General features: G+C 38.5%; 2 protein-coding genes across 2 annotated transcripts; both read left to right on the plus strand.

The window, feature by feature from the left end:
* Positions 1–6,046: 6,046 nt before the first annotated feature.
* On the plus strand, positions 6,047–13,625 carry zpld1b (zona pellucida-like domain containing 1b). The gene is made up of 11 exons (XM_071497304.1): positions 6,047–6,531; positions 8,225–8,445; positions 8,563–8,744; positions 9,133–9,205; positions 9,934–10,031; positions 10,366–10,446; positions 10,664–10,835; positions 10,926–11,031; positions 11,902–11,931; positions 12,158–12,304; positions 12,460–13,625. Exons 1-11 carry the CDS (start codon positions 6,393–6,395, stop codon positions 12,498–12,500), a joined length of 1,290 nt encoding a protein of 429 aa, XP_071353405.1. The 5' UTR covers positions 6,047–6,392; the 3' UTR covers positions 12,501–13,625.
* Positions 13,626–15,764: 2,139 nt separating this feature from the next.
* LOC139632389 (zona pellucida-like domain-containing protein 1) lies at positions 15,765–21,334 on the plus strand. Its single transcript, XM_071497311.1, has 11 exons — positions 15,765–15,785; positions 15,957–16,080; positions 16,390–16,610; positions 17,015–17,199; positions 17,300–17,372; positions 17,514–17,611; positions 19,217–19,297; positions 19,612–19,780; positions 19,875–19,977; positions 20,735–20,755; positions 20,928–21,334. The coding sequence occupies exons 2-11, from the start codon at positions 15,984–15,986 to the stop codon at positions 21,062–21,064; spliced, it is 1,185 nt and encodes a 394-aa protein (XP_071353412.1). The 5' UTR covers positions 15,765–15,785; positions 15,957–15,983; the 3' UTR covers positions 21,065–21,334.
* The last annotated feature ends 484 nt before the right edge of the window (positions 21,335–21,818 follow it).

Here is a 21,818-nt window from a genome sequence, read left to right on the forward strand (position 1 = left end):
AATATTCACAAATGTCAGCCTGACTTTACTTCAGACTGACAGTCAAAGCAGAGGTTTTGTTTTTTTCATTACAATAATTTGGTTCTTGGATCATTTGAGTCTTTGTTTTGAAACGTGCTGTACGATAAAGGTTATTGATTCCTTTTAGCAGCTAATTGGTCCTATTGTTGAGGGGATAATTTGTCTCGAGATTCCCCAAAAATAATTCAGTGGATGCCTAAATAATGGCCAACAACTGTCTTTAAAACTTCACACTTCAGTCTACTGGGATGAAAAATGTAGAAAATTAAATAAGTAGCTTGTAGCTTTTAGTTCTAACTGGAAAATTCAGTAGGTATTTTGAGACATGCTGTCAACTATTCAAGTAATTTACTTAAGTAAAAATAATAATAATGGTACCACGCTGCAAAAATACTTAATTATAAGAAAAAGTCATTCATTTAAAATCTTACTTTGATAAAGTATTATTATCAAAAGTGAGCGACTCAATGCAGAAAAATAGTTCCTGTGAGTGATATAATCACAGATTTTGAATGTAAAATTTTAATTTGTAAAGTAACTGGTAACTATAGGCCAAGGTGTAAAGTATGGTAGTAAAGTAAAAAGTGCAATATTTCCCTGTGAAATGTGGATGGAGTAGAAGTAAAAAGTAGCATAAAATGCAAATTCTTTAGTACAATATAAGTACAGTACCTGTACATCAAATGTGTGCTTGAAACTTAAAACTTGAGGATTTTGACTGGTTCTGAATGTAAAATAAAGCTGCACAACATGGGTTTGTAAATGCTGACCCGTCGAGTTAAAGCAAAACAGTTCATTGGTTCACCTGGTAATGTCATGAAAATGTCAAGCATTCAAATTTCAGAGAAAGACAAAGACCACAGGGGGGCAGCACAATGCCATGACTATCTCCGAACATGAAGTCTACCACAATCCTTACTTGTGCATACTCAGCTTTTACTGAGGCTGAACCTCAGTTTCTGACTTTCTACTGTGATCATCCTCCACAAATATATTAAATCTGAAGTAATAGCATTTAGTTCTTCGTGTCATTTCGTGCATCTCAGGCTTTATTTTGCTGCCTCACTACTGATTTACACCCAGCTCAGTTTTAAATCACAGCTGCCAGTATATTTACTGTAATCCCAGTCACCTAATCTATTATTTTCAAGCAGCAACATGTCAGGTCTTGGTCTTTTGTTTTCAGTCTTATAAACAGTAAAAAGTAATGTGTTCATTTAAATGTATTTATTTTTAAACATTTTTTCTTAGTCTAGAGACAAAGAAATTTGATTTATTCTCTCGGATTCTTGAGCCCTGCTATATACATGTGGCTAGATTTAATAACTAGTTCCTGTTTGACAAGGTCATGGTGTTGAATCGCAGTGCTCCTCACATGTTGTTCTCTTAAGACAGGGTTGGGTTTCATACATAAACAATAAGTGAGCCTGTTGTTTTCCCTTTTCACCTTGGGAATTTTCACAGGTTTTCAGCCCAACAAAAGGCGCAGACAGACGCCTCTGAAAACATACACACACTTCAAAAACACAACATTTGTTTTTGATTTAGGAAGAGATCACCTTGAGAAACTCTTTTCTTTTATTAATCTGGATCAGTAGTATACTATGAATTAAATTTGGTAAACTGTTTTCCTAATTTTAACTTAAGTCTGAATTACTAATATCATTTGTGGCAAGAAATAAACAATAATTTCATCCACATACATTGTAAATTTGCCCTTCTACTGTGGAAAAAAAAGTGTTTTCTGGCTTTTCTAAACATTACTCACTGAGGATCAAATCGCAGCAGGGCCTTTGATGAGGGCTTCATTTTCCTGCCTGTGTTAAAACTGGAGCGTCAGATTACAGCCGCACTCTCACGGGTTTTGTGATGCAGCCCAGATTGTGTGATTTAGATGTCTGTTTGTTGAGTCTGGATGTTTCAGGTTGATCAGATAGAGACGGTTATATCAGGCAGATCTGAGTGTGGCGGTTCGTCCTGCACTATTAAAAGCTGACGACCTGCAGGAAACATTCACAAAGCTCCAGAGAGTTGACTCGTGGTATAATGGCTTAAGATAAAGAAAGTTTTCTTTAAACATAACAGTTAGTAGATAAGGTCCAACATAAGGTGAAAGAAGGTGGCTTCTTGTGCCTTTTTCCTTTTATTTTAATGCCAAATTAAAATTAAAATTTTAATGGCAGTATAGTGTAAGTATGTATGTATGTATAATGAAAATTATCATGAGGAAAAGTAACAGGATACACAACACACTGAACATTGTCTGGATACATGTGTGAGTGTGTGTGATTTCCAGTGTAACCTTACATCTTAAAGAAAGTCATGTGACTGAAACACAAGCACAGAAGTGGAGCACATTGCTATACATTGGCTAAATAGGTCATTTGCTGGGTGGGATTTGTAAAATAAGTAGGATGGCAATGGGTTCAGCATATGTATTCATTTCATGTATATACGACCATCTGATCCCATTTGCGCTGAATGGCACTTGTCTGCTTGTAAGAGCTTCATATTTGATTTCAGCCCTACCTCATCAGAGGGGCAGGTGAGCAGGAATGAATAACAAATACCTGCAGTCAGCTGTGTTTCCCAGGGCTCTGCAGGGCCAGGAGGTGTCTGTGAGGCCTCAAGTGCGGATCTGAGACTGACACGTGAGGCCATAGGCCAGGATGAGTCTGAACAGAGTGACACACTGGAGATGTGTTGGATGAGGGCAACTGTGTCATGGGTGGGGAGGGAACATATAATGTTCCGATGTGCTCACACACAAATATCTCTGAAAGTGTAAAATGTTACAGATTTTTTCCCCCCTGAAAGACAACAACGTGTATATCCATCTTAAAACATTGATATGTTTTGGTTTCACTAATTAAATGTGAGATTTTTAACCTTTTTGTTTTGTTTACATTATTTACCCATGGTTTGGGCGATCCTCCTGCGATCATCACTGTATGTATAAAATAATAATAACTGTAAACTCAACCTACCTGGGTCTGCACATTTGATGAAAGCTAGAAAATACAGTAATGACCATAAAGCAGTGGTTCTCAAAGTAGGGTCCGCAGGACCCCCAGGGGTCCTTGAGAGAGTTCCTGGATCTTACCAGCAAAAAGGGGAATAATTTTACTTTCACTATAATTCCACCTATAAGTTACACAGTGACAGAATGTATGACTTTTTAGGTCATGGGTTTCAAACGCCTTTTGTAATAAAACATCTAAAGACATAAATCTTCTCGGATGAGGGACCCTGGGAAAAAATTGTATCAAATGGGGGTCCATGGTCCAATTTGTGTCAGTTTAGGGGTCTGTGATTTGCAAAAGTTCAAGATCCACTGCCATAAAGCATTGTCATTACACCAGTTACCCCAGAGTACCTCCCTGTAACTCCTACTGGACTGTACTGTAAGGCTGCAACCAGAATGATTTTCATTATCAATATTTCTGAAAATTATAATTTAAAAAAGGAATTAATTAATTTATTTATTTATCTATTAAAAAATATCAAAAAGTTGATTCTTCCCTGAGGCCCAAGTTACCATGGCTTTGGTTGAGTCACAAACTCAAAGATATTGATTTTACTATCATGGAAAACTGTATTTACATTTGAGGGGCTGGAAAAAGTCAAATAATCTATCATCAACTTATGTCATTTTTCTGCCAGTCAACAAGTCAGTAAGCTGCATCAACTTATCGTTTCAGCTCTAGAGTACTGCTCATTTTCTTGGTGCCAAAGGAAATAATGAAGCTTTGAATACATAGAGACAGTAGAGCACAGAATGATCCAAACATCTAAAATTTCATAACAACTAGGCATCTATCTATCTAGCTATCTCTGTGTCTCTATCTGCTGAGGAATATTATGTGATATAACAGAAAGTTCCTGAACAGCTATTAAATGGACCTTGTGTAGAAATTGTTGAATGAACCCAGTAAAGACAGGCTTTGTTTGTATTTGCTTCTGGGTATTGTGACTTTCTGCTGAAGGAAGGCCACCCATGGAAAGATAAATACAAAACATAGAACATAAGTTGGTGGTTATGTCATCATTGTAAGAGCTGCAAACTAGACTTTTATTGATTGACACCACCAGTCAAATGACACAGAAATTGGATTAATTTCTTCTTGGGGCTCTGATCATCTCATTATTTTCTAACAGTAGGTTTTACTTTAAAGGAAAAATCTGCCACTGATCTATATTTTTCATCTCATTATCAAATGCCATGAAAACATCAAGATGAATTGATCCCACAGTAAAGTATTGCATCTGTAGCCAATCACTCTGTGTGATTCACTGTTTAAACACACATCAATGAGCTGCACTGTTGCACTGGGCGACACGTTCAATCCATGTGATGAGCATGGACATTGTTGTTTATTTTAGTCGATCCCAATCAAGTAGAAACCCACCGTAACATCACCCATTGGTTTGTGAACTGCAGGTTTGAAGCATTGAGTTTATAATTTGGCTGTTTCCATCTTGTTTTTTTGAAACCAGAAGAAACCACATTTGAGGAGGAGTGAGGGCTGGATCTGACCGGCTCTGTACTCAGGCACCGTAATGCATACCCTGCTTTATTGTCTATTTTTCTGTAAATGCAACCATAATTTGAAGAACGAGCATCATGTTGTATTGAAGAAGGCTTGAAACTAGCGATTCAGACCATAAACTCATTAGGAAAACCTTTACCGAGGTAATAAATCAATTGAGAAGTATGGCCATTTTCCCCTAAACTTCAATACAATCAGACTTCTTTTTGCAACCCGTGGAGTCGCCCCCTGACGGTCTTTAGATGGATGGAGTTTAAGACACTTCCACACTGGTTTCACTTTCCAGACCCAGAGTCTACGACCATTTTAAAATACAGTCTATGGTAAGACTGGAAATAGTGCCCAACATATGCTCTATTTACACCTGTTTGAGTAATGTTTGCTAAAAACTACAGACCCAGCTGTTTTAGGAATTATTTACGCCTTTTTTAAAAAAACAATTTTATATTTGTGACCTGTTTTTAGAGATTTATGTCTTCAGTGATGAACAGTGGGCTGATAGGACAGTGAAGTTGGAAAGTAGTAGGACAGACAGTCTTTTTATGTGATTTACACTCAGTTGGCAGTTTATTAGGGACACGAAGCTAAAACTAATGCAGTCTATACAACAGCTCTATAATAAACCCTACCTTTATGGATGTTATAATGTTCAGTTTGTGTTCAAACTGTTTTAACGAGGTGTTGACTCAACTTTATGGTCATGTTGGAGGCTGCGGTATTGACAGTGAGAAAAACATCCTTTAAGGCTTCAGCAACACACTTTACACCTCTTCAACTTTAGTCAGTTTAAAGGTCAAAGAACTTTAAATCTGTTGGGGAGGAAGAAGTTCTGCCTTTGGATACAAGTTGAACATATCTTGTTTCATTGGATGGACTGCAGTGACATCAAAGGTTCAAACTGTACAAACAGACTCAAGATTTCACTTTTACCGTCTGTAACACTGAACACACTACGCTGTAGCTGTACACACCACTGAATACCTTTACTCTAAGTGATGCCTTGTGCATCACAATTACCCACACACAGCCCTGCATCAAACCGTGAGTTGACTTTTATGTTCATGTGAATGTGGGCTGCAGCGGCAGCCGATGACAGCTTAATTCCCGGGCTGGGCCCCCCCTGCTGAGGCCCACCGTTTGTGCAAGCTGACAGACAGAGATCAGACTGAGGGGAGATGAGTGGGAACCCTCCGAGTATGCTCAGGTTTCTGGGCAATGTGAAAAGATTTGTCCAGGCCATTCAGATCTGACAGAGTTTCCCATGTTCTGCACTGCAGCGGGTTTTGTTAAAGGTTTAGATAAAGAGATCCTCTATCTTTTTCATCTGTGCGCCCACAACAGATAAACGTAAGGCTGACATTGTGTCTAGTTTAGGCCCTTGATGCCACCAAAACTTCATGCCACAATGCTGAACTTTTCTGTCATCACAAACCAGGGTAAGAGGAGTTCCAAACAATTACTTTCGAAAAGGCAGGAAACAGGTAAACAAGTGTAGAAAAAATAGAAGTGAAGGTAGAGAGAGGGGAGTGGGATGAAATGAGCTGGAAAGGGGGTGACCTCGGTTTAAAAGAGGTTGGCTAATAGAGGTTTTGGGACAACATGAGCGACTGAGGTATAAGGGTGCAGAGGGAGCAGAATAAGAAGGATTAGGGGACCTGGGGAAAGAAGGTTGTACTACTTTGATAGAGGTCAGAGCGTGCAGCAGTCAAGGAAACGGGTGAGGCAGGGGAGCACTGTTTTCAAACATCTAATTTTGAGATAAGTGCCGTTTTCTAACACATACCTGAGGAATGTGGTTAATGCAATGCTGACCTTCTGAAGATGACAGTGGACAACACTCTCTCAGGTGCTGAAATGACACGAATGGTCTTTATCCTCCTGCTGATGAGTAACGCTTCTTCAGTCTCCTCACAGTTTAATGGATACAACTGTGACGCCAACTACCACAGCAGGTTTCCTGGTGAGAAGACTACAGATAACCGTTTTCAGACCTTTACACTGTTCTTACATTCTGACTGCAGATATTGATCATAACGCCTCTGTCAGTAGTGGAAAGTGTTGCAAACAGCTTACTCTGGTATTTTTATTTTACAATTGTTAGGTACTTCTGCCTTATATTTTTACACATGCTGCACAGTTGAAATATTGTCACATTACCTCCCTGTGTTCGTGATGCATGTAGCAATTCACATTAAAATCACAAAATGTCATGACTTGTTTTACATTTATCATTTAATATTTCAAATTGGCTCCTTTAAAATTATGCTTAATATTGAAACACTAAAGGGCTATTTTGTATGTTGAGTACTATTTTTGTTACTTAATACATTTTTCTGATAATATCTTTAAGTAAAATTTGAATGGACAGCTTTTATTTCTAATGGATTTCTACATTGCGGCATTTATACTTTATAAAATAAAATATATCTTTAAGTAAAGATTCTGAGTGCTTTTGCCACCACTCTTCCACTACTCATTTAATATAAACTCTGTTATACTGAGAGGTGTTTCTAATATTTTGTCAGTTCTCAGTGATTGGCAAAGTAGTGGAAACATCTTCCACTACTTTCCATTACCTTCATAAAGTCAGGATTTATTGCAAATTTGCTGAATTAAACAGCATTATAGCTAAGTAGCTATAGCTAAATATACCTAATAAACTGGCAGCTGAGCATGCAGTGTAATACTGAAGACAGCTGCTGCAAAAATGGATTATATGGGTTGAAAACTACTTTTTTGTAGTGTTGTTGTTTTTGATGGGTGCATCTGCCATTTGATCATGTGCAATTTGGCCTCCCTTACCTCTGATTGTCGTCTTATATTGCTTTATATTTTCAATACTACCTTATTACTACAGATTTAAAGTCTTGTTTTAATTTGTCAGTCTGCTCCTCCAAAGCAAAGAGTCCTGGGCCTGTATTTATCAAGCTGCTAAAAGTATTAAGAATGCTTCTCTTTTACCCCTACTCCCAAACTTAAGAATAAATGCAATTTATCTTTTTTTTTTTCATTACTTAAAAATAGTGTTAGATTTAGGTCTGTTAAGTTGGGTTGGAGTAGATCCCAGATGGCTGCAGCACAAATAAATAAATCTGGTATTAGTTTTATTGGTGACTTCACATGCACCTTCAATGTCTGTACTTTTCAGTGTGTTACTAAATTGTCCTTTCATGACGAAAACCAGCTGCAAACGTTAATTCCTGCTCCAGTCTGAATTTCTTTTGTTTCCATTTGAGACATTTTTAGGGGATATTAAGGATTTTACACAATAAAATTTTACTTTATTTTTAAATAAAAGCATATCTCCCAGAAGTACATGTAAGGATTTATTGAAAGAATGAACAATATGGTAGAAGTAAGGTAAGTTGTTGTCTCTGATTAGCTATTTGTGCTCTGAGCCTACCTGTGATCATGTTATCACTTGAGACTTGCTCTTAAATGTTAAAAGTGTGAAGAGGAGTAAGTTGCTTGGTAAGTGGGCCTTATTGTTCACTTGCAGTGGAGAACTGAGCTTGATAAATATAGGCCTTGGGATTTCATTCCCACCATCTAATCAGGCACTATTTGATAGCTGAATGGCAGGTGTGATGGTGAACAAGCCAGGGCCAGGGTCCAAACCGGAAGCTGACCTCCCATCCTCTCTGTTCCTGCAGGTGAGCGGGACATCAGTGTGTATTGTGGGGTTCAGACCATCACCTTAAAGATCAACTTCTGCCCGGTGCTTTTCTCCGGCTACACTGACGCAGATTTGGCCCTGAATGGTCGCCACGGTGACGCCCAGTGCCGAGGCTTCGTTAACAACAACACCTTCCCCACAGCGGTCCTGTTCAGCATCAGCCTCAGCACTCTGGAGGCCTGTGGTAACAGCCTGGTGGTAAAGAATACAAAAACACTAGAACATGCCGTTAATATGTTTGCTGGGCAACTTCGTCATGTTGTTTATTGACTTGTGGGAAAGCAAAGTGGCTGTCTGAAATATTTCTCTCTGCAGGTCAGCACAGCCTACGGGGCCAATGCCTATGGGAACATGTCTCTGGTGCAAATTGGGAATGTCTCAGGCTACATCGACACCCCTGACCCACCAACTATAATCAGCTACCTTCCCGGTTTGTTGTATAAATTCAGCTGCAGCTACCCACTGGAGTACCTGGTCAATAATTCACAGCTGGCATCGTAAGTTGCTGCCAAAAAATCCCTCAGTGTCCAAAAGAGAGCTTGACCTTCCAAGAGTTGCTCAGTGGATTTGATATTAAGTTATATTTATTTAACTAGGAGCTTTGTCCATTGTGTTCTGAAACTGTACTGAAAATACAAGACCTAGTTTAAAAGCCTGAGTGTGTTTGTATGTTTTAATATTCTGAGAACCATTTCGGATATACAGATTTCTAAGGACTCGGATGCTAATTTGTTTTTCATCTGCTGTTTTTCATCTGTGTCTGATACTATAACTTTATACCTGTGTAACATCATAACCTCTGCTTTCAAAATGTTGTTCTTAAGTACAGCAAACCACAACAAAAGATGAAAAACAGCATTGAAATGAATGTGTTTATCTTCACAGCTCCTCCGTTGCTGTATCTGTCAAGGACAGCAACGGTACATTTGTGAGCACGTTGAGTATGATCCTGTATAATGTGAGTTCACCGCCATAGTCATCTTATTATATACAATCATTTTCATTGTAATTCATAAACTATCAAACTTGAGAATTGAGTTCATGATCTTTGGATCATCATTTCACCAGAAGTATCCTTATAAGTCTTGTTTCATTCATATTTTTTCTTATTGTCAACAAGTCTCATGAAAAATTAATGAAAATTGAGTTGGAAATTGAGTTCATGATCTCTGAATCATGTTTGTGTTTCCTGTTAATGAATCTGTCAACTTTTTGACCAGATTTATTGTTATAAGTCTGGTGATAGTTCATATTTTTTTGTTAACAAATCCCCTGAAAAGACCAAAAAGGACAATGAACTGAATGAACATGGGTACTGCCATTTATTTGACCCAAGTCCACATACACTGTTCTAACCTGCTGCCATTAAAACTCACTTGAGCACCAAATATGTATTAATACGCCATGAAAAAACAACAAAGGCACTACTACTCCTGTTTGAGTATAGTTTGGTAAAAACTACATTACCCAGCTATAATAGGATATTCTTAGTTTTTTTTTTATTAATGCATATGTTTGTGGCTGCAGGCAGGTTTAGTTCCTTTAATTGGATTGACAATAGCATAAATATAGAATATCACCAGCCCTATACTTTAAAAGCTCATTATGTCAGGAGTGTGCCCCTTTTAAGCTCCCAACTTCATCTTTTGATGAAAAAGTAAGCTTTTTCTATTTCTTTCTCTACAGGATTCGACATACAATCAACCTCTCTCTATTCCCATGGCTGGACTGGCTCTGAAAACCAGAGTATTTGCTGCCGTGAAAGCCACAAACTTAGACAAACGGTACCAGATAACATCTGATCATTCACTACAGAACTTTGATTTTCTCCTAACTTTCATATGTCAGACATCCGTACAGAAATTTGACTCATGTAACAGATATTTTGCCATTACAACAACAACTTCAGCAATGTAGTGATGTTGTTTTGATCAATCTCAGCATCTTTCCCATCATCATTCTTGAAGAATTAGTCCTTTTTCTATGCTTTGCCTACATCATGCAATTATGTTATTATTCTAAGTGAAGGCGCCAGCTTGTGTCAGAAAAAGCCTGTATTTTCCCATGTGCAGTTAAATCTCTTCCTTCATCCCTTCATACAGTTTTGCTCCTTTGCAGGTGGAACATCTTGATGGACTACTGTTACACAACCCCCTCAGGGAATCCTAATGATGAACTCCGCTATGACCTTTTCTTTGGGTAATCTTGCTTTTTCTCCCCTCAAGATGATAAGTAGATAAATCACAAAAGGGGGTCATTACCCATTCAGGTCCTCCAAATGGCTTATCCTCATGAATGCTACTTTTTTTTTCCAATCAGTGAGTGCTTAAGCATACATGTAGACATTAAGTCTGTCGATCTCAGAGTGTGCATGTACGGTACACATGTTCATGTATGTGTGTCTCTTTTGACGCAGCTGCTATAAAGACCCGCAGACAACAGTTTTCGAGAATGGGAAAAGTCAGATGGGGCGTTTTTCCTTCGAGGTTTTCCGTTTTGTTAAACACAGACACCAGAAGATGTCGACCGTGTTTTTGCACTGCGTCACCAAGCTTTGCCGGGCAGACGACTGCATCATGCTCATGCCAGTAAGAGTAAAAATCATGAATCTCACTTTTTTTTAAATTCCTACTCTCCTGACTTCAATAAGAGCTGAAATCTGATGACGTCATTGGCAGATCTGTGGGCGACGGCGCAGGCGGGATGGAGAGGATAGCCTTGATTTCCGACCAGCAGCGTCTGGGAACGCCGTCATCACCGCAGGACCAATCATCACCAGGAGTGGTATGAAGGATACACATTTTAGAGATACAATTATTCACGCTCTTGCTAACAGCCATGAAGATCAATACCACTCACATTTGTCTGTAAAATGTGAAGTTACAGCCAGCAGCTGCTTTGCTTGTTTAATATGTACAAAAACAAAAAACAAAACAAAACAAAATTGCTAATTGTCAGTCAGTTTGCTATTGCTACATAGCCAATGTTAGCACTAACAGCTGTTTACTTACCAGTGTTGCCAAGATCTTCAGCCATCTTTGTGTTTACAATACAAGAGGTCATAATACGGCCTTTGAGCAGCTGCTTCTTCAGGGCAGACAGGATGCTACAGTGACTCGGTATCGGGAAGTAAAGAGACAGTCTGACTGGGTTGTGGCTAGCTGGTTAGCATACGAACTTCAGTAGAAGAAAAGCAGTCGTAGAAAAAGAAGCAAAACAAGAGTTAACATTGGTGTTGCTTTCCACTGCTGACGACAGCTCTTGGCGAGTGGAATGAAGGAATGAAGCTTGATGCTGAATTTGCAATGATTCTTTACTAGTAAGTAAACAGCTGTTAATGCTAATGCTGCATATGTAGCGATAGCAAAACTTACACATAATTCCTATAATTCTTTGAGCGGATTTATCAAATGAGCTATAATATGTTAACAAGTGAGCGTTACAGGTGCTGGTAACCTGATTCTGTTAGTTTTGGACACAGTCACACTAGCTGTTCCCCAGTGTCACCGGCTGCTCGCTGCAGCTTCATATTTAACAGACTGTCAAACCATTCCTTTAAATTTAGGTAGATAGTTCAGTGAATCCACCGAGCTGCTAAAGATTGAAGTAGCTGCAAAAATGACTCTAATTAACATTGTTAAAATCATCTTTCAGATGAAACTCCTGTCAACAACTCCCAACTTGGTAAGTTTCCGTATGCAATGTTACGAAACATAAAGAGGTTTTTAAATATCTTCTGTGACTAAAGACAGCAGATGTGTATGCTATGGATGATTTAAGGCAGCGACAAAAAGGTGTTATTTCTTTTTCTGCAAAAAAATAAAATAAAGAGCTCAGGTTCAGGTTGAACCCACGTCAAAGAACATGTCTGTTTTAAGCTTCTGCTTTTGTTCATCTCTACTCCCACCAGCATCTGGAGACTCCTCCCAACCAATGAACCCAGTGACCAGTGCTCTGATCTCAGGCGTGGTCATCCTGGGTGGGGTCAGCGTGGGCTTCATCCTGCTGTCGCTTCATCTCCTGCAGAAGTCCCGCCTACCAGTGACCACAGTCTCAGGTGTTTGGAATCCCAGCTTTAAATGAATAAACGTCTATATATAATAACATCTTTGAGTGATAGTTTCTGTTACAGCCCATGATTTACAGGGTTATTTAATTGTATGGATCAGGTATTATAAATACTTATGAGTCCCTACTTGTACTGTAAAATAGGTAGAAGAAAACATGGGAAACAAGGGAGTAAGGTAAGGTAAGGTAAGGTAAGGTAAGGTAAGGTAAGGTAAGGTAAGATAAGATAAACTATACTTTATTGTCTGTGATTTTTGTGAATTTGTGTTGGTCACAAGTACAAGTACTGCACAGCTGCATACATACTAGATACAATTTGGATCATAATCTCCATGACACAGAGGAGGCACAGTTCACAAATGCATGATTGTGCTCCAACTACACAAAGTAGACACTATTCCTAGATGATAAAAACAAGTGGCAGAACATATTTAAAAGAATTACAACAATAAAAAAGATGAAAATTTGGAAATAAGGATAGGAAAAAGTTAGATATACAAATGAAATAAGAGAAGTGATTTATAAAATAATATTGCACTGAGTAGTAATGATTGGAGATTGTAGAGGAAAGGAGAAATAAATTAGCAGGATACAGATACACGTTGCAATATTGATTGTTAGTGACACTACAATTTGTATTTTCTATCACAGAGTAAAAATAAGGAATGGGCTGCAGTATAAAGTGTAACTATTCACTTTTTATTACACGTTGATTATACTTAAATGGCAATTTATTTAAAAATCAGTAGCAACTAGTCAGTATTCCTCCTTTGTTTTCTTTTTTTCCTTTTTTGTTTTTTTTTACCTGATTCATACAATGACATTATACTGTACATCATGCACTATATTATAAAATCTTACCCATCTTTGTACTGACAGTATCTTGAGTACATATACTTAAACACACCAATACTTTACATGTACTTTAAATATGTTTCTATTATGTGGCTGCTCCAGTGTGTATGTGTGCTTTACTCTATACACACATTATTAAATTCATATTGTATTGTTTTAGGTCTTGTGTATTTATTGCCTTCAATACCTCATTACTTTGATGATTCATTGTCTTTTGTTGTTTTGTCAAAAACAACTACAAACAACATTATATGTCTTGTTTCTTTTCCTGTTAAAATGTACTGTATACCATAAACATCAGTTTAGTTTAGTTTCAAGCTTTCTGTTGCTTTATCAAGTTTGAAAAATATATTGGGATGTAAAATATGTTTTTTAAAATTTTTTTTTTATCTGGCTCTAAACTACTTTGTAAAACTTGTACACTTTATTAAAGAATATTTGAACATGTTAAGAAATACACTTATTCAGTTTCTTGCTGAGAGTTTGATTAGATGATTGATACCACTCTGGTGTCTGTATGGCAGCTATGCCTCTCCAAAGTGTAAAAACACTAAGTTGTGGGTCTACAGAGGGTTATAAAAGGTATAACATGCTACCATGCTAACATGCTAATCAGTGAGCTCTAGATGTGTTGGTAGGCAGATTTTAGTTTCCTTCTGGACAGAGCCATCGTAGGCATTTCTCTCTTTCTCCAGTCTATGTGCTAAGCTGAACTAACACTCTCTTAGCTGTAGCGCCATATTTACCACACAGACACAGGAGTGGCATCAATCCTTCCATCTGTCTCTCAACAGGAAGCAAATGTTTTAAATCAGTTATTTTTAAAATGAATTAAGATCAGTAAAAAAAATAAAAATAAAAAAAAATAAAAACTTTTGTGTGAGAGCTTCAAAGATTTGAAGACAATGCTATATGTTTGAGAGTATTAGTTGTACCTTTATAGGTGGAAAGAATTCTACTCTTAAGCTAAATATACCACTGAAAAACAAAGATTGTCTGAAAAATGCAAATTCACAAATGTAGCTCATGTAAATAATTTGTATGTGCAACCTGGCCTTTGCAAATCTTCAATATCCATAAACACAACGTACAATCTCCTGATGTCTGGCTGTCTAATGACATGTATTTGTATTGTGGGTATAAATAAATATTTAGATAGGTTTCATGGCATTTCCTCCATGATTTATGATGGATCAGTAAAGTTTTATTATTCTTCTTTATAATGATGTATATAATATGATATATAATAATATTGGGACATCTGTTAAAGTTTTCCAAATGTCGTGGCCTCGTGGGTGTCCAGTCTCCAGGAAAATGAACAAAATACCAGGCTGTGCCAGGGCTCATTTGATGACTGCCAGAATTAATCTTTCAATTTTTGCCATATTGATTTTCTTTTCCGATGACCTATATAAATGTCTGTTGGCGGCAGCTGTGTATCACGTGTCTGTCTCTGAGGCTGTTTTTGTGACCCACGCTGCTCTGCTGCATTCACTGCTCTTTATCACCCTAATCCCTCATTTCAACAGCCATTTTGTTATGTATTCAGCATCCACAATGACCACAGATACCTGAAATGAGAGGAATAAATGCTCTCATCCCCCCTCTGAGTTTACTATCAGCGATAATTGATTAAACTCTCCTCCCATGATGGTAATGACACTGGGATTTGGCTTTGAAAGTTGAAGCCAAGCTCAGGTGAGTCAAGACCAAAGAAAAATGTATTTTGTAAAGACCTTGAGGAACACATATATGTGGGTGTGTTTAGGCGAGAGGTCAGAAAGCATATTAAAGAGCAAACATTATAACAATGGTCCCGCATTAGACAGTGCAGTTTCATACGTTTGACAAAAGATTGACGGAGACGCCCATCCTCCAACTTGACCCCAATCAGAGCTGTGTCTTCCCAGGTGGCTCACCTGACAAGATCAGGTTTCTAAACGTCCTTCACTCATCTTCTTTCGTTAAACTTCAACATTAACATAACTTTAAATGATGCTCTAAATAAATGGGAATTTCCACTTTCACTATAAAGCACAAATATTCTCATATAAATCTTGTGCTGGTTACACAAAGCTTAAATGTGATAAATGTCAGTCACGTTGTCAGTGGGACTAATATGTTTGGTGCTCATAACATGTGACTAAATGATGAGCATCAAAAGTTCTTTTGTGCCAATTTGTCAAATTAAGGATCACCTAGGTTACATTAAACCGACAAACACCTCAGAAGACAACAGGTCCTCTTTCCTCTATTGTGTGTGAGGTCCCATGTGAACAGACACCATACATACCCTTACTTTATTAAGTTTCATATTAGTAGGCAAAGGGGCTGCATTTCACACACAAAGTCACAAAGCCTTATGGACATTGTTTAAGCATGTAACTTTAAAGGGAGCTGTGTTCGGTTTCATCATTTGCCTCCAGGAAAGGACCACTGTACATCAGCCACAAAAACTGAATTGTTCACACAAACTGAGACAGCCACACCAAAGTGGCATTGACCCTGTTTCCATCCAATCCTAAAACAGTGATGTGACCACACGACGGTCGTGTTCACCATATATAAAAGAGCTCACTGCTGTCTTATCCTAAACCAGAAAAGCGACTGAGGAGGTAAGATCCTGGCTGAGATAACAATAGTCATCTAAACAATAGTTTCCTTGATTGACAGCTCTGGATTAAACATCTACTTTTTTTTCATTAAAATCACCTCAGTGGACTTCTACATTGTGCTGGACTTTTTTTAGGATTTGTTGTGTTTGACATCTGTTGTGTTTTCCTCAGCTTTTTCACAGAGGCCAGAGTGGGGAGATGGCTTTATTCAGCTGCCTTATCCTGACCTCCTTGTGTATTGCGGGCCGAGAGGCCCTCAGCTTATCTGACTGCGGAGTGTTTTCCAGACGACCAGGTGAAATGGCCATGACCTTCACTCTCACACTCTGGATTCAGGCTGGAGCAGTCGTATTGATTTTAGTTCAGATGTGGACCTTTAGGAAGGCCAATTTACAGCAGAAATGTAGATGTTTAAACAGGCCTAACAAATTAAGTTCTGGTTCTTACATTTATTTTTGTCATTTTTCATTATGTCTTTGGCTTGTCTGTGATATATGCCCATGTATGCATTTTACTTTCCTCCATCTGAGTAATTTGTGTGGTGACCTTTGGTTCTGGCTAAATTCTATTCAAATGATGATAATGCCATCTTCATCGTCATCAGAATACACTGATATTGCCGTGGTGTGTGGCACATCTGCCATCGACCTGGCTATTCAAATCTGCCCGGCTATCTACACCGGATACAACGAGAGCTTACTGATCCTGAACCGCATTCGCGACAATGTGGACTGTCAGGGGACGCTGGACACCTCAGTGGCACCTCCTGTGGTGAGATTCAGCTTCCCCATCAGAGAAGGAAACGCCTGTGGGAGTAATTTCTTGGTGGGTATTGCATCAACAAAGTATCCTAATTTCAAGTCTTGAGGGTCTGTGATGGAGCTTGTTAACCTTTAAATGAGGAAAGTTAGAGCAGATTTAGGGAACTGAAAGAGTGTCTCAGTACTGTGTTTTGGGCAAGAGGTGCTGGAGGTGGAAAAGAGAACATTCAGGGCAGAAATAAGAGGATTTCAGCACATGAGATGAATCACTCTGCTCTTGACTTGATGTAACACAGACAGACGCACTCCCACCAGCCTCTTTGCTGAGGAGAATGAAAAAGTTAAGAGAGTTGTTCCACTTTCCTGATGTGATTTCATCACTGCTGCCTGCTGTGCTGAGAGACGTTGTCCACCATTTATTTTTAACCACTTCTTAAATAATCATGTTTCTTCTAAATAATTCCTCAGACCACAAGTGCACCAGGGACGGGAATATTCTCTGACTTCTCCAACATCCAGACCGTCAATGTCAGTGGGGTGGTACGATCCTTTGACCCCACCACCGGGACAATCACCTACAACGCAGAACTCAAGTATTACTACTCATGTGCTTATCCACTGGAGTACCTCATTAACAACACCCAGGTGGATGTGTAAGTGCACACTTAAAATATGTGGGTTGAAAATATACATTAACACTTCTTGCATTTCACCTGCACGGGAAGTGTGATCTGATTCCTTTTCTCCTCACAGGTCATCCTCCTCTATTGCTTTGAAGGACAACAATGGGAGCTTCATCAGCACTCTCAGCATGGCATTGTACCAGGTGCCACCTTACACCTTCCTCTCCTACTATACCCTCATTTCCACCCGGAGCCAATGAAAACTGTAACTCTAGGAGATTTGTCTCATGTAACAGACTGTATCATTTTTGATCTGAACTGCTATCCTTCTCTTCCTCTGCCAGGATCAAAATTATACCACGCCCCTCGTTATGCCACCCCTGGGTGTCGAACTGAGAACAAACATCTACGTGCAGGTGGTTGCATCCAACTTGACATCACAGTAAGAACCATTAACATTATATCCCATCTACAGCCTTTTCTGTCTGCTTCTGACCTGGACCTGTATTTATCAAACTTTTAAGTATTACATTATGTACATTTAACCCAAGTACTGTACTTAAGTACAAATTATGCAACTGCTCTACTCCATTTCATTGGGAAATTGTACTTTTTCCTCCACATATTATGAACTATAGATACATCTTGAGTAAGAGTTAAAAAAAAAAAAAACCCAACAAAAAGAAATCAGCTTATGAAATGAAATGTGTTATTTAATAATAAACCAGAAGTTGGGAAAAAAACAGAGTTGTGACCTTGCGTCGTGTTTCAGATATTTTTGAGTTGTCAGCTGTTCTACAAAAGAGACATTTCTCCTTTCATGCCAGTAACAGTTTGAGGTCCAAATAGTTCAAATTATTCAATGTTTCACAAAAAAAGAGCAAAGACAAAATAATATTTCACAAATGCACCATGTCAGTAAACGATTCTTACACATTAATGTATTGGTTTTAGTAACCTGGTAATTAATATATAATGATAAATCACTCACAAAGGACCTTTCTCTGCAGAACAAGTTCTTTTACTTTGATATTTGAAGAACATTTTGTTGATAAGACATGTTCTTTTACTTGAGTAGGATTTTGTATCCAACACTTTAACTTATGGTGATGTATTTTTACATTGATGTATTCACATGTTTACAAACCTAAAGGATCTGAATACTTTCTTTCACCACTGCTAAAAAGCCAATTCAGGAGTAAAATAGTTCTTTGCTTAGTGTGAAGAATAAGACACATTTTTAAGTGACTCACTTAGAGCAGAGTATAAGTTTAACCTTCACGAGCTGCTCATCGATATGCTATTCTGCAACAAAGTGATTTACATTTTTTTATTTGTGTGAAATCTTTAATCACAGCAGTAGTGATTAACATGAATTTAATCTTTTCTTCCTCTTTTAGTATATATAAAGAAGGACAAAATGATGGGAGATTGGCTAAAATGGAAACAAAAAGAAAACCAAATTAAAGCAGGAAAAAAAAAATTATAGTATGAGCAGTTAGGTACCACGCTGATAAGTGCAGACAATGGAAGCACGAAAAATGAAAAGGGGAAGCTTTGTTCTTGTTCTTGTTCTTCTTGTTCTTCACTACAGATAATCTATTATTCATCATCCTGATATGTGTACATTCACTCCAAGGCATGTCTTGGTTGGTGTGTGATCACCTCTGTTTCTGTCTACTCCTTACGAACTTAAGAAACCTCTGGAGCCTCCACCTCCTCCAGCCTCAAGTATTTTTGAGCCATCGCAAATTTGATAAATGTCTTTTATTCTGAAGTCTGTGAGGAGGAGTAGACATAAAGGATTTTTACCTTTATCTTTCACTGAAGTCTAAAATTTCACTTTTGGCAGTTTGATAAATACAGGTGCTGGATGTTGGTTTTGCATAGAAACCTGATCGAATGAGTTGGATGAATAAAAAAAAACCTTTTCCATCTCCTAGTCTCCAACTACATGACTGTGTCTTGATAGATTGTAAATTTGAGGATTCCACCTGTGACCTGGAGTCTCTGACTCGGTGCTGGGGACCTCATTCTTTCTCCACAGGTACTTTGTTCTTCTGGACCGGTGCTACGCCTCAGTGTCTCCGCAGCCCTCCAACTCCACCTCCTTTAACCTGTTTGTCTCGTAAGTCAAAACTTATTGTGGGAAAAAATGGGAGCTTCCAACTTTTTGTAACTTGTGAGTTTCTTCCGGTCCATCAAGGCCTGATAGTGAGGTCTGTGTCTCGGTCCAGCAGTCCAGCTTTAAACTTAAATCTTTACAGATATCTGCAGGTTTTCCTCTCTTCCATGTAATAAGTAAACCACAGCTACCTCGAAATCCAAGGGGAGCCCTAGTCTTGATCTCATCTCCCTGTCTTTCTATCATTAATACGCTCCCTGTATGTATCCGTGTGATGTGCAAATGGGGCAGTTGTGAGGTTCGCCTTCTATTGAAAGGTGCTCCATAGATCAGCTGACCACCATGCTGGAGAACGGGGATAGCCAAAAGGCCCGCTTCCACTTCCCGGCATTCCGCTTCATTGAGCAGCAAAATGAGACCGTCTCCACCTACTATCTACACTGCATTACCCGGCTCTGTGAGCGCAGCACCTGCAGCATCTTCAAGGTAGGAAGGCGCCCGCATATATTTCAAACTGAAATCTCCGGCTCCAGACAGATCCTTCTCAACTCATGTCTCTCTGTCTTTGTCTGACCAACAGCAATGCAACAGGAAGAGGAGGAGTGTGGAGACCACTGTCGTCCAGGAGAGCATCACCGAGCCCTCTGTGCTCACAGTGGCTATAAAGGCCAAGACAGAGAACCGTATGTCCCCTATGTGTTTTTCTTTTTGTGCAAAGGAAATGTTAAAGGAGTCAGACAAATATTCACACACTGTAGTGATAACTCCCTGTAGCTTTAACAAAGCAATGTCATTCTAGCTGAGATCTCCCTGAATGACATGACATTGTGTCTCTCCATATAAGGCGTGCTTTACTTTGTGTTTCCCTGACAAACATCACTCAGGTGGCAGCCATCTGCAAAATTAAAGTTTGACATTTTGGAAAAGCTTGGCTCAGTAAAAAGAGGAGGAAACAGCAAAACTGGCTCTGTCCAAACATCCTCCTCTGAAGCCCGTGATCAGTACATTGTAATCTTGTTTGATTCATCTATACAAAAACCAAACTATAAATGTTGAATAGGAGGATTAAAGTGTAACCACAACAAAGTTTTTGTTCCCAGTATTTATGCTAAGCTAAGCTAACTGTCTCCTTGCTGTAGCTTCATATTTAACACGCAGACATGACTATTTATCATAATAAACAGAAAAATTGTCTGACTCCCGCCTTTAATCATTTTCTTAATGATCCAACAACTCTAATAGTTTCAGCCAATGTGTAGTTTTACAGGACTCATAACAAATTTCTGACTTTTCTCTTCTGCTTGTAATCTCTTTCTCACTGTAGTTCATTTAATTTTTCAATATTTTTTGGAAAATATAGCCTTATATTTGGCTCACATCTAAAATATGAAATGAAAATATCCCTCATAATGTAATACTGACTATCTGTCTTCCTTGCAGCGATTCTCTCCAAAGAAGAGGGTAAGTATGTTATTTATTGACATGACCACAGAACACCCATTCACAGAGTTACTACTAATTCGATTCCTCCAGAAATGAAAAACATTTCTTATCTACAGCAAGTCATAACATCTTCTGTTTTGTCTGCTGAATTAAAGCATCCCGTAACGGTGTCACTCTCATTTGTGCGCAGCGCTGTCTGGTGGCCAGTCTGATGGCAAGGGCGCGTCTGTTGGCCTGGGGATTGCTGTGGCCATCCTCATTGTGATAGGGGTGGCAGCCATTTTGATGGCGGCATCTTTTTATCGAAAACTGAAGCGGCTAAGCTAGCAGCAGCCCATAAAGTTGATAAACAGAGGTCAGCACAGGCTAAATGACATAATGAGTTTGACAGGGTGACATTCACATACTGGTGGAGGTGCATTATGTATGTATGTAGTACTGAATCAAACTATTGATTGGAGCACTTAATGTTTCTTTCCAATCCTTCACAGACTGTTAGAAGTTATGGAAGGTGAAGTCTGAATAATGCACCCGTTGTGATGATTGAGAGTAAGAAAGAAAGAAAGAAAGAAAGAAAGAAAGAAAGAAAGAAAGAAATTCAGTTGTCATCTTTGGGGAATAGTTTCACATTTTGCGAATGAGTTACGAAAACAAGATGCAGGATATTGATTAGTGAGCTTCAGAGGCTCAGTCCAAAGAAACAGACAAGAGCAACAAGCATGACAGTGGCATCAATCTTCTCATATGACTCTGAAAGCAAATAAGCATATTTTCCAAAATGTTGAACTATTCCTAGTAAGTACAGATGGGGTCAAAGCAAAACAAAAGATAATAAATTCGAATTTTTACCTTTTTGTCTCACATTAAATTTGATTTATTGTCAGGATGTAAATATTCTGTGATTGACATACTCAGACTTCTTGTTTATTTGACATGAATGAACATCTACACCTGTGCATGAGTCATGAACCTGAATGACACAGACAGTGGATAGCACACCTTGTAACAGTTTCTACTTTTGATGGCTTTACAAGCAACATACTTTATTTTGTGACATGATGCATGATGTATGTAGAAACCT

The sequence above is a fragment of the Trachinotus anak genome, unplaced genomic scaffold (assembly GCF_046630095.1).
Source record: "Trachinotus anak isolate AG129_WGS33_773 ecotype Australia unplaced genomic scaffold, CSIRO_AGI_Tana_v1 ptg000014l, whole genome shotgun sequence".
NCBI lineage: Eukaryota > Metazoa > Chordata > Actinopteri > Carangiformes > Carangidae > Trachinotus > Trachinotus anak.

Bases quoted from the DNA above. Each gene is read 5' to 3' on its own strand.
- zpld1b (XM_071497304.1), top strand. From the start codon at position 6,393: ATGACAGTGGACAACACTCTCTCAGGTGCTGAAATGACACGAATGGTC. The intron at 9,206-9,933 runs GTGAGTTCACCG...CTTTCTCTACAG, and splicing joins TGAGTATGATCCTGTATAAT to GATTCGACATACAATCAACC. The intron at 10,447-10,663 runs GTAATCTTGCTT...CTTTTGACGCAG, and splicing joins CGCTATGACCTTTTCTTTGG to CTGCTATAAAGACCCGCAGA.
- LOC139632389 (XM_071497311.1), top strand. From the start codon at position 15,984: ATGGCTTTATTCAGCTGCCTTATCCTGACCTCCTTGTGTATTGCGGGC. The intron at 16,611-17,014 runs GTGGGTATTGCA...ATAATTCCTCAG, and splicing joins CCTGTGGGAGTAATTTCTTG to ACCACAAGTGCACCAGGGAC. The intron at 19,298-19,611 runs GTAAGTCAAAAC...TTCTATTGAAAG, and splicing joins TCCTTTAACCTGTTTGTCTC to GTGCTCCATAGATCAGCTGA.